Source organism: Barbus barbus (assembly GCF_936440315.1).
Source record: "Barbus barbus genome assembly, chromosome: 13".
Classification (NCBI taxonomy): domain Eukaryota; kingdom Metazoa; phylum Chordata; class Actinopteri; order Cypriniformes; family Cyprinidae; genus Barbus; species Barbus barbus.
The window spans coordinates 1,865,688-1,877,872 of NC_136741.1; the positions used below are offsets into that span (position 1 = coordinate 1,865,688).

Sequence of the window (12,185 nt, forward strand, 5' to 3'; positions counted from 1 at the left end):
CTGAAGAGATGCAATTCACACCATCAGCGGCCCAATGACACACAATAGTGACCAATCAGCGGCAGTTTGAGGACATTTGTCACTGAATGCAGAGCTGCAACAGTTCATGACAATGTACAGTGAAACCGCCTTTAGCCGGTTCATGCTCAAAAACACTCCAATGTGGCTGAATTACAACAATTCTGCCAAGATGAGTGGCCAAAACTCCTCCACAGCGCTGTAAGGGTGGCCCAACCAGTTATTAGGTTCAGGGGGGGCACTTTTTCACACAGGGCCATGTGGGTTTGGATTTTGTTTACTTGTGTTATCTCTGATTAATATTTAAATTTGTTTGATGATCTGAAACATTAAAGTGTGACAAACATGCAAAAAACTTAAAAATCAGGAAGGGGGCCAACACTTTCTCACACCACTGTATGTGATGAAAAATAAAGTATAAAGTTAAAGTTTGGGGTTAGTGAGATTTAAAAAAAATAATTTTTTATTAATCATGGATGCATTAAATTGATCAAAAGTGAGAGTAAAGACATTTATAATGTTACAAAAGATTTCTATTTTAAATAAATGCTGTTCTTTTGAACTTTCTGTTCAACAAAGAATCCTCAATAATATAGTGTCACGGTTTCCACAAAAATATTTTTGTAAGCACAACTGTTTTCAATATTGATAATAACCAGAATCGTTTCTTAAGCAGTAAATCAGTATATTATTCTGATTTCTGAAGATCATGTGACACTGAAGACTGGAGTAATGATGCTGAAAATTCAGCTTTGCATCACAGAAATAAATTACATTTTAACAGATATTCACATAGAATACAGCTATTTTAAAGAGTAATAATATTTCAAAATTTCTCTTTATTTTTTTATCAAATAAATGCAGCCTTGGTGAGAACAAGAGACTTTTAAAACATAAAAAATCTAACCTACCCCAAACTTGTTAATGGTAGTGCATGGAAAGAGCAGTAAGAAAGAAGCAGTAAGTTTGTCAGATTAAGTCACATTAAATATATAAAGGATGAAATTAATAAAACTGCATTAATATTTGAATATGTAGGTAAGATTTCTTAATTTGCAGTTGTCAAATACTTTTAAAACAAACCTAAAAAACCCATTGCATAAAGATGTTTTCAGCCTTTTTCTAACAAGTCCAAGTCCACATTGAACCACATCAAATGTGCATTTATAATTCTCTGTATTTGTGAAAATTCCCAGTAAAGACGTTCTCAAGAGTTTACAACATCCCCGAACAACAGTTACAGAAGAGTCTGCTTTATCCAGTCAGATCTGTCATATTCCATACAGGACAAAAATGGGATAAATAATGACAAGTACAGATTTGTGCAGTTTGAAAGAGAAACTCTTAGCTCTTAAGTTTTATCACACCGTCAAAGCCTCTATGTGTTTTATGGAGTGCTGATTAAATTGTGATATTATAATCTTTAATATTGCTACAAGGGTCGTAAAGTTACCCACAATAATGATCCACAGGCACTTCATTCAATAAAACATCAGGTTGGGTTGCTTTCCTTAAAGCAAAGCAGAAATAACAACTTTTAGGATTGAAAACCTGTTTAAACTGGACAACCGTGAGACTTCAGGACCTGAGATGGAGACAGCTTTCATTTGATATACCACAAACGCATGATTTGTAAACATCAAAACATGGAAGAGCGCCACCTGCCTGACCTGAAACACACCGATCCGAACTGTTAACAGAAGATGAGGAGCATCTCTGGTGAAGGAAGAAGAACAGAAACCGAAGCGTGTAACAGTGGCTTCCAGCGGGGAAAGACGCGAGCGCCGGGTGTGTTTCTACGATACAGGAGTTCTTATCCAAAATATTAGAACATTTAGAACAATCTGATAGAATTTAGGACAATAATCATAATCAATAGCAGTCCGATATTAATTATCATATCATTAATTGCAACTAATAAGATTGGTTGTGAGGTTTTCCTTGGTAGTCTGTTTGCACTGCGTGGTTTCCATCCCTCTCTCTCACCTCGGTTTATTAAACGTCACCAAGACAAAAGCAGCTTTTGGTGCTGTGTGTGACGCCGGAGCCCTTGAGCTTGTTTGCTGTGTGTCTCCTCAGAGCCGCGTCTGTGCCTCGGGCACGTAGATCTCGATGCTGTCGGCGCTCTCGGTGGCCGAGTTCTGCTTGACGGACTGAGCTCTCTTGGCCGCCATGAGCCGCTTGCGAGCCTCTTGTCTCTGTTTGTCCACCGTGTCGTTGCTCTTCTCTCGGCCCAGGGTTGGTTTACTCTTCCCGGGCTTCTTGGGCACCGGAGGAGCCTGTTTCTGGTTCTCCTGAACGTCACACGACCGGAAAGATCAGAAATGGAGAGACACAATCCATAAGAAACTGGCTCTTAATGCATTTAAGTTCTGGAGTCAGTGTTGTTACGGTTAACTCGGGGTGTAACGGTACACGTATTTGGTGTGAGTGTGATCATCCCTTCCTCTTTACTGCTAGTTTTAGTGTGAAATAAACATCTCATGCCTCGTGTAATGAAGTCTAAAGAAGAGCATTTCACAAAATATTAGACTATACACTCATTTTTACTTTACCTGTTAGTGATGTCTTAATTATTGAATGTAGGCTATATTTAAATAATCTTTTATGAAATAAGTTATGAGTGCAATTTACATGTTTAGTATTTTTTCCTCCTGCTGTCCTGAAACCATACTGAACTGAGGTACGTACCGAACCGCCATGTTTGTGTACCGTTACACCCCTACTGTTTACTAATAATAATAAATATTAATCATTTTTGGTAATGGAAATAAAATCAAATATAAACATTAGATGCAAAACTCCAACTTAAACTTGGCAACTAACTGAAAATAAGTTTAAGTATTAAAATTACTAGTAAAATAGATTATATATATATATATACAGCAAAGATGCATTACATTGACCAAAACAGACAGTAACAACATTTATAATGTTACAAAAATGTCTATTTAAAAGAAATGCTATTCTTTTGAACTTTCTAAGGATCCTGAAAAATGAAATGCATCACAGTTTCCGAGCAGCAAAAAAAAAATATTATTAATAATTGAGTAGCAATAATAATTGACAATAATTACACAGTAAATCAGTATATTAGAATGATTTCTGAAGATCATGTGACACTGAAGACTGGAGTAATGATGCTGAAAATACAGCTGCATCACAGAAATACATTACATTTGAAACTACATTACAGTAGAAAACCATTCTTTTAATAGCAATAATACTCCGCAATAATACTTCAATTATTGGTGCTGCATTTTTTTTTTTGTCAAATAAATGCAGCCTTGGTGAAGAGACTTCCTTCAAAAACATTAAAATATCTTAATGATTTCAAACTTTTGACTGTTTGTGTAAATTAAAGCTAAACAAATATATCTATATATAAAAAATGTCATAAGCACAGGACAAAAACTTAAAATAAAATAAAAATGTTACTAAAATATAAGTTTAAGTTGACATTATAATAATTACTAAAATAAATAAAAATGATTTGAGGTAAATAGGAATATTAAAAACAAAACGTTGCAAACATAAAATGACTAAAAACTGAAAATATAAAATAAAATACTATAAATAATACTAAAACAACACTGTTCTGAGTGTCTAGTATATGTACAATATATCATCTGCATGGCATCTATGGCATTTACTGCTATATTTATTTCATTAGCCGTGTTTGTACCTGCTTCTCCGGCGAGTCTCCTTGCAGCTTCCAGTCGTTTGATTTGAGATGATAAAGCTCGTCAAACTTGAGGCTGATGTCTTCTATCGAGAGCTGAAGAAGATCCCAAAACCCAGCCAGATCTTGAGCCGTGGGTCTCGGGTTTGCGTTCACATTCTGAACAGACAGGGATTTATTTTTATTTTTATATGGAATAGCATTTCACACAAGTGTGTCTTCAGTTGTCCACAAGGGGGCGACACATCTCAAGAGAAGTAGTTCTGTTGCTCATAAATGTGCAGCTCTTGGCATTTTCTGATTCTGAGAAGCTGATTTGATAACTAACCCTGAGTTGTAGTCAGAAGAACAGGTTCTGTATTTGAGCTGATGTACAAAAACAGACTGAAATACAGAATGGTCTGAATGTCCTTGTTGAGTTTCATAGCATTTTTCCCCCTGTTAACTGTTAACGGTTAACAACATTATTCAGAATTTATTCTTTTATGTTCAACAGAAGAAAGAAACTCATACAGGTTTGGAACAACTAGGGTCAGTAAATGATGACAGAAGTTTCATTTTTGGGAGAACTGTCCCTTTAATGAATACAAGCAGAATTAATTTGTGTATATTGTGTGTAAAATCATTCTTACATAAATTGTTGCACTAAACTGAAGATAACAGCAGTTTTGCGAATAATATACACAAATTTATTCTACTCCGTATGCTGTGCACTTCTGTCTCGGCAAATGAAAAGCTGAAAATAAATCATTTTGTCCACTGGAAGCGTGTGATAAGACATACTAAATAAACTAAATAAACTAAACACAGGACCATTTTGAGCGTGAACTACTGTGATTGAACTACCTGGTTTTGGTCACACAGGCCTCTGAACTGCTGGAACTTCTGGGACATGAGGAGCTGAGCACAGCCCACCGCGGTACGGACCTTCCCCAAAACTACAGACCGAGAGAGAGAGAGAGAGAGAGAGAGAGAGGGGCAGAATTAGGCCGATTCCCATTCATTATAAATATATTAAAAAGATTCCTCAAATTCTGGATGCATCTAAAATTAAGTCCCACAGAATCGCTACATTTTAAAGCACTACAAACCCAAGAACTGAACCCTGAAAAGAGTCCACTCAGTCAGCTGGTTCTGAGACTTACTAACCTGACTAACTCTACTAACACTAACTAGTCTCAGACCAGCACTGCTTCTCACCCAAACATCAAAATAAATCTAATTATCAAACAATCTAAACATATATATCTGGAACATTGGGATCAAGAAACCAAAACACTAAGTAAATTACAACTCTATCAAACTATAAAATTAAAATATGAATAAGAAGAATATCTCCAGTGTGTTAGACACACAAAGCAGAGACAGATCCTGAGCAAGTACAGGCTCAGTGAGCACAGACTAGCCATCGAGACCGGCAGACACAGAAAGAGCTGGTTACCCAGAGAGCAAAGAGTGTGTGTTCACTGTGAGACAGGAGAGATCGAGACAGAGACACACTTCCTACTTCACTGTTACCAATTTAAATCAATCAGAGACATATACATCAACAAATTCACAAACATCATAAAGAACTTTACAGACATGACTGAAGAGGAACAAATAAAGAGAATACTAGGAGAGGGACAGACAGCAGCACTGGCTGCGAGATACGTGTGTGTGTGTGTATGTGTGTGTGCCACAGCCTGAGAGACAGCAGGTGAACGTGTGTGTGTGTGTGTGTGTGTGTGTGTGTGTGTGTGTGTAATATGTCTGACCTCAGTGTGTTTCCCTACTGTCCACCACAGTGTGTGTGTTTATATGTTAAACACTGTGGAATGAAATGTTCACACAAGTTCTTATTTGTTACACTGTTTAATTAATTTTATATGAAATGTTTTTATTCTATTATTTTGATCTTTCATTGTTATTATAGTTCTCCACATATATTTCAAGCTTTGGCAATATTGTATTTTTACAGTCATGCCAATAAAGCAATACTGAATTGAATTGAGAGAGAGAGAGCGAGAGCGAGAGAGACATAGAGCGAGAGAGAGCGAGAGAGACAGAGAGAGACATAGAGAGACAGAGAGAGAGACATAGAACGAGAGCGAGCGAGAGAGACAGAGAGAGACATAGAGAGACAGAGAGAGAGACATAGAGAGAGAGACAGAGAGAGAGAGAGAGACAGAGAGAGAGACATAGAGAGAGAGACAGAGAGAGAGACATAGAGAGAGAGAGAGACAGAGAGAGACATAGTGAGAGACATAGAGAGAGAGCGAGAGCGAGACATAGAGAGAGAGAGAGACAGAGAGAGAGCGAGAGAAACAGAGAGAGAGACATAGAGAGAGACATAGAGAGAGAGAGAGAGCGAGATCTGTAAGTGTTTGGCAGAAAGAGTTGAGCAAAACTGATGAACCAGGCGTATATAACAGACAAACAGAGCCTGTGAAGAATGGTAGAAACACTAGAGCTGCTCAGAACACATGTAATTAACCTAATTAATGAGGCACTTTGTTTCATTCATTAAGAGAAATCGTAGTCTGTGTGCCACTTCAAAAGGTCTAACTAATGAACCCTAATGAAATCACAAAAACATTTGAGTCATTTTATATACTGCTATTGCATTTGTTAATATTTTGAATTGGCTCCTATTTCTATATTTTCAGATTTTAGTCATTTTCATTTTTAATTCTTCTATTTAGCATGAATTAATTTTTCTTTTTCTTTCAGTTTTAGTAATTATAGTACTTCAACAAACTTATTTTTCAGTAACACTTCTAAGTTGAATTTTTTTTACTTTGACATTTTTCATCTAATATTTAGTATATTAATATAGTAAAATTTTTAATATAATAGTTTTAATTCTAATTGTGCTTTTGACATTATATATATATATATATATATATATCTCCAGTCATGGCCAAAAATATCGTCACTCTTGGTAAATATGATCAAAGGTGGCTGTGAAAATTAATCTGCATTGTCAATCTTTTGATCTTTTATTAAAAAATAAATCACAAAAATCAAACCTTTAATTGGATAATAAAAATTTTAAATGGGGGGAAATATCATAATAAATGTTTTTCTCAAATACACGTTGGACACAATTATTGGCACCCCTACAAATTCTTATGAGTGAAAATATCTCTGAAGCATATTTCCATTCATATTCACAATTTTGAGCACTCCAGTGTGATTATGAACATGAAAGTATCCAGCCATGGCTTCCTGTTTCACAGAAATATAAACCGGAGGGAAAACAAAGCCCAAATTCCCTTAATCATCCATCACAACGAGAAAAACCAAAGAATATATTTCTGATGTGCAGCATTAGTGAAGTGGCTTTAAAGGGGTCCTATTATGCTTTTTCACTTTTTGAATTTTAGTCTGTATGTAGTGTGTATGTTTGGGCAAAAAACAATCTACAATGTTACAAATCTCAAAGTCCACTCCAAAGGCAGATATTTCATTTTTAAAAAATCCCTTTTCAAGAACTACAGCGAACGGCTCGTTTGGACTACAAAGTTGTTTTCCTGTATTTATGACATCACAAATTGTAAATCCCGCCTACAGAAATTTGAATGGTTGGGGGCTGAGGAGCACTGCACGTTTCAAAATCAAAACTCAGTGCGGGTGTTTTTATATCACTGTATTTCTGATGGAAACCAACTATTTTCAGAAAATTTTGGATATCATTTTCATTTCATCTTGCATGTAATGTCTGATAAAGCAGCGTTTGTGAGCGGAGCTCTGCTTTGTGTACAGAGTTACAGGGAAACCTCGCTCTCTCCCGCTCCAACAGCGCCTCCTGCTGGCAGAGAATCAATTTGCATATTTTTATATATATATGCCGCCACAAATAGTGTAAGTCTGTGGGACTATGGTATAAATAAATTCAACTGTATAACAGTTTCAGTGCAATTCATGTTATAATGTTAGAATTAAAGAACAATAAACATAATACATATTACCGTTGCACTTATCTGTACATAGTCAATGCAGTTATTTTGTTGTTGACATCCCATCTAAAACATGATTTAGCCCAAAAAAAAACAACAACAACAACAATAACATTATCACTCTAATATGCCTTGCAATATCCGTGCATGCAAAGGATCTGCACGATCCTCTTGTTCAATATTCTCGGGCTCTGAATTGATTTGGCAACACTGACGAACTTGCTGTTCTGGCAAGGGGCGGGGCAATACTGAAACGCTGTCTAAGCTGTTCGCCAATCACAACGCACTGGTACAGATAACCAATCACAACACAGTTCGTTTTTCAGAAGGCGGGCCTTCATCAAACCCGGAACTAATCGAGCTGTTTGTACCAGGCTGGGGAGAAAGGTATTGTAATAATGTAAATTATGTGAAAAATAATGCGATTTTCGAACCACCAAGCATGAGAGCATGTTCTAGTACACCCCCAAAACAAAATCAAGACTGTGTAAAAGAGCATAATAGGACCCTTTAAGAAAAGAGCTAGAGCAGTGAAAATGACCTTAAATTACCCTAACCCATTACCTCCATCAGGGCAATAATTAAGAATTTCCAATCAACAGAAAATGTTACGAAACTGCCTGGAAGAGGATGTGTGTCTATATCATCCTAATGCACGGCGAGGAGGAGAGTTTGAGTGGCCAAAGACTCTCCAAGGACCACAGCTGGAGGATTGCAGAAAATAGTTGAGTCTTGGGGTCAGAAAAACATAAAAAAAAAAAAAAAAAAAAAAAAAAGTCAAATAGCACCTATTGAGGGTTTCAAGAAAAATGATCCTAGCTCATCCAAAAACAAACTCCAGCATATTCAGTTATCAGACACGACTGGAACTTCAAATGGGACTGACTTCTATGGTCAGATGAAACAAAAAATGAGATATTTAGCAGCAAACTCTCAAGATGGGTTTGGTGAACACAGGGATAAAAAGTACCCCATGTGTTCAATGAAATATACTGCTGTATTTGTGATGTTGTGGGCCTATATTTCTGCTGGAGGTCCTGGACATCTTGTTTAGACACATGGCATCACTGATTCTATCAAATACCAACACATCTTATAATGGGCCATGTTTGGATCTTCCAACCGTACAATAATCCAAACACAAACCTCAAAAACAACACAAAAATGGGTCACTGAGCACAAAACCAAGCTTCTGCTGGCCATTCCAGTCCTCTGACCTGAACCCTGTAGAAAATGAGTGAGGTGAACTGAAGAGAAGAAGCACCGTCATGGAGCTGTGAATCTGAAGGATCTGGAGTGATTCTGGATGAAGGAATGGTCTCTGATCTCTTGTCAGGTGTTCTCTAACCTCATCAAGCATTATAGGAGAACATTTAGAGCTGTTATTGAATAAAAGGGTGCCGTTAATTGTGGCCGATGTGTATTAGAGAAAAACCTTTATTTCATAATGATATTTCCCCCATTTTAAATTATTATTATCCAGTGAAAGGTCAGATTTTTGTGAATTTTTTTTAAATAAAAGATGCCAATATTTTTGGCCATGACTGTGTATATATAGGGATGTAACGATATGATCAATATCATGATAGCAAAACGGTCTCGATATCGTGGTCACATGACATGACAATATGAAAAGGCAAAAAGTGTAGTTTTTAAAACATATTTATACTTCTTATTCTAACATAATAGGTTTTTAAAGTTGTGTTTTGGGCCATTATGCTTTGGAACAGTATCTATCAAATAAACTAAAACCAAGAGCACAATATAGCTTAATTCCTTCCTCGAGTCTGTTTTTGCTGTGTGTTTTAAAGCGAAGCTGCACTTCGTACAGATGATCAGCTCGTGATCCGGAGTTTTCCGTGCCTCAGAACAGCTCCGTTCACACTGATTGAATGCAGTGAACTCGTTTATTGCACATGCTGTGAGTTTAGCACGTTTGGGAATGCAACGGCCACCAGTTAGGCTTTATTTTCGTGGCAGATGATTACAGCATTTCACTAGGTTTGTAGTGAGAGACGTGTTTTTCTAAGCACGTTTTCACTGAAGCTGGAGTTTTCTGTCAAAATAAAAGCTTAAAAGTGCAGCATGAATTGCTGACAGCTAGTCTCTTTCAAGTGAAGAAATTAGGAAAGAAGCATTGTAATTTCCCTACTGTAATGTAAAGCAAAAATAATTAACCTGTGAAATATTCATTTTCATTTATTTTACAGTACAGTTGTTTTACAATATATGGCTATTACTGTCATTGTTGTTATTATTATTATATTCTAATTTATTTGGCTTCCTAAAACCCCAGTGTGAATGTAATTTCGACTGAGACACTTTATCACAAATAAAAAGAGGGTTAAGGCCAGTCTAGGCCAGTGTGTGTGATTATGTGCATCTTCACAGTTCTGTCAGACATTAACACACTGATTTGTATTAATCATGTAGATTAGAGCACTTCATCGGAATAAACACCTTTCTATTTGCTGGTTTGATATATGACACACACAGAAACAAACACATCACATATATCTGACCCTGCAGCACAAAACCAGTCTTAAGTAGCACAGGTATATTTGCAGCAATAGCCAACAATACATTGTATGGATCAAAATTATCAATTTTTCTATTATGCCAAAAATCATTAGGATATTAAGAAATGATTATGTTCCATGAAGATATTTAGTAAATTTCCTACCTTAAATATATCAAAACTTAATTTTTGATTAGTAATATGCATTGCTAAGAACTTCATTTGGACAACTTTAAAGGAGATTTTACCTAAATATTTTGATTATTTTAAAGTTTCTAGATTTTCAAATAGTTGTATCGCAGCCAAATATTGTCCTATCCTACCAAATCATCAATGGAAAACTTATTTATTCAGATGATTGTTAAATCTCAATTTTAAAAGGGTCACATATGTGAGCGCATTCAGGGTCTTTAGATTTTGGAGGGCCACCCTACGATCTCCAGTCCATCAGAACACACCAAGGACCAGATATGCGGTCTTACCCTCCTCTGAGAGCTGGTGCTCTTTGGTCTCTTTCTCCATCTGACTGCACCATCCCTCCATCCTTCCCGTCTCGGCCTGCAGGAGCTTCAGGAACCAGTGACCGTCCCGCCGGCACGCCGTAGCTCCTGTGGCCCCCGTCAGCAGCTGGGCGGGGCCCCCGTTCCCCGTCCCGTTCCCGCTCTCCAGCCAGGGGTCGGGCGGCGGGAGGGATGACGGGTCGAGGGCCGGATCCAGACTCTCGGAGAAGGACGAGGAGCTGCTCTGCGTGGTCGAGCGATTGGTCAGGATCTGTCGGGAGGGGCCGCTGGTCGTCACCGGCACGTCGTTGTCATGGTTACCATTGTCGAGGGAGAGCTGCGGAGGCGAGTCCACCGATTGGCTGGTGCTGTTGACCATGACTTTCTTCTCAGTGTGTTTGGAGTTGGACAGGAACGTCAGCGACGTGAGCGAGAGATCTTGTGTGTCTGAGTCCGTCTCTTGCCGAGAGGCCATACTACTGGAGCGGCTGAAACTAACACACACACACAGTTATGAGTCAAATTAGGTCACTTATCATATCAATTACGCGTCCAACTCCAGACAATCTAAACTACACACAGTCTCCCATTAGATTCTGTTTAACGCTGCACTAAACAGCAGAAACTAGGCCATATTTGAGCTGGAGCATGAAAATATATGCCCTATCGAGCGAGTACAGCTTGGCTCGGGATTCTGGCATCTTCACAGGCCAGTGATGTCGGCATGAACTGCGTGCAGATCTGTGTTTGACATTAGATACAATGAGACAAAATTAAAGACAGTGTTTAATCAAGCGGGACAGAGCATTACTTTAAAAGATGTTGGGTCGATTCTCTAATGCTTTCAGTCTACTACACTAAGAATGCCACTGAAAAAATTAAGGAATACATTTATTAATAAAAAATAAAAACTTTTGATTGAATTAATGTTTTTGATAATTTAATGAAATGTAACAATAACAAAAATCAATGCAGTTATGAAAATATTATTTTAATATTGTTCAAAATCAAAGTCAGATTTTTAAAAAATGTTTTGAAAAAAAAGAAGCATTTATTTGATTAAAAATACAGTAAAATCAGTAATATTGTGAAATATTATTACAATTTAAAATAACTCTTTTCTATTTTAATATATTTTAAAATATAATTTTTTTCTGTGATGGCAAAGCTCGTTGAAAACAGTTTCTTTAATATTTTTGTGGAGACCGAGATGCATTTCTTTCAGGTTTTTTGATGAATAGCCAGTTGAAAAGAACAGCATTTATTTGAAATAGAATACTTTTGTATAATTATATTATAATTTAATTATAATAATTTGATTGTAAATGTCTTTACTGTCATTTTTGGTCAATTTAATGCTTCCTTGGTGAATAAAAGTATTATTTTCTTGTAAAAAAATCTTACTGATATGTGCATATCTATATAATAATTGAACTGTTATTGCAATAATGTTATTCGATATTTGCTTTATTTTCCTATAGGCTTACACAGTTTTTGTTCTGTGTAACAGAGCTGGTTGGTTTGGT

At 36.7% G+C, this 12,185-nt stretch overlaps 1 protein-coding gene across 1 annotated transcript in view; it reads right to left on the reverse strand.

The window, feature by feature from the left end:
- Positions 1-873: 873 nt before the first annotated feature.
- Positions 874-12,185, reverse strand: part of LOC306879514 (disks large-associated protein 4-like) — a gene marked incomplete at its 5' end in the record, with an annotated part of 35,790 nt that continues 24,478 nt past the window's right edge. Inside the window, 4 exons of the mRNA XM_079432518.1 lie at positions 874-2,312; positions 3,704-3,859; positions 4,547-4,638; positions 10,642-11,153. Coding sequence (XP_079288644.1) covers positions 2,094-2,312; positions 3,704-3,859; positions 4,547-4,638; positions 10,642-11,153 — 979 coding nt within the window. The 3' untranslated portion in view covers positions 874-2,093. The remainder of the gene's footprint in view (positions 2,313-3,703; positions 3,860-4,546; positions 4,639-10,641; positions 11,154-12,185) is intronic.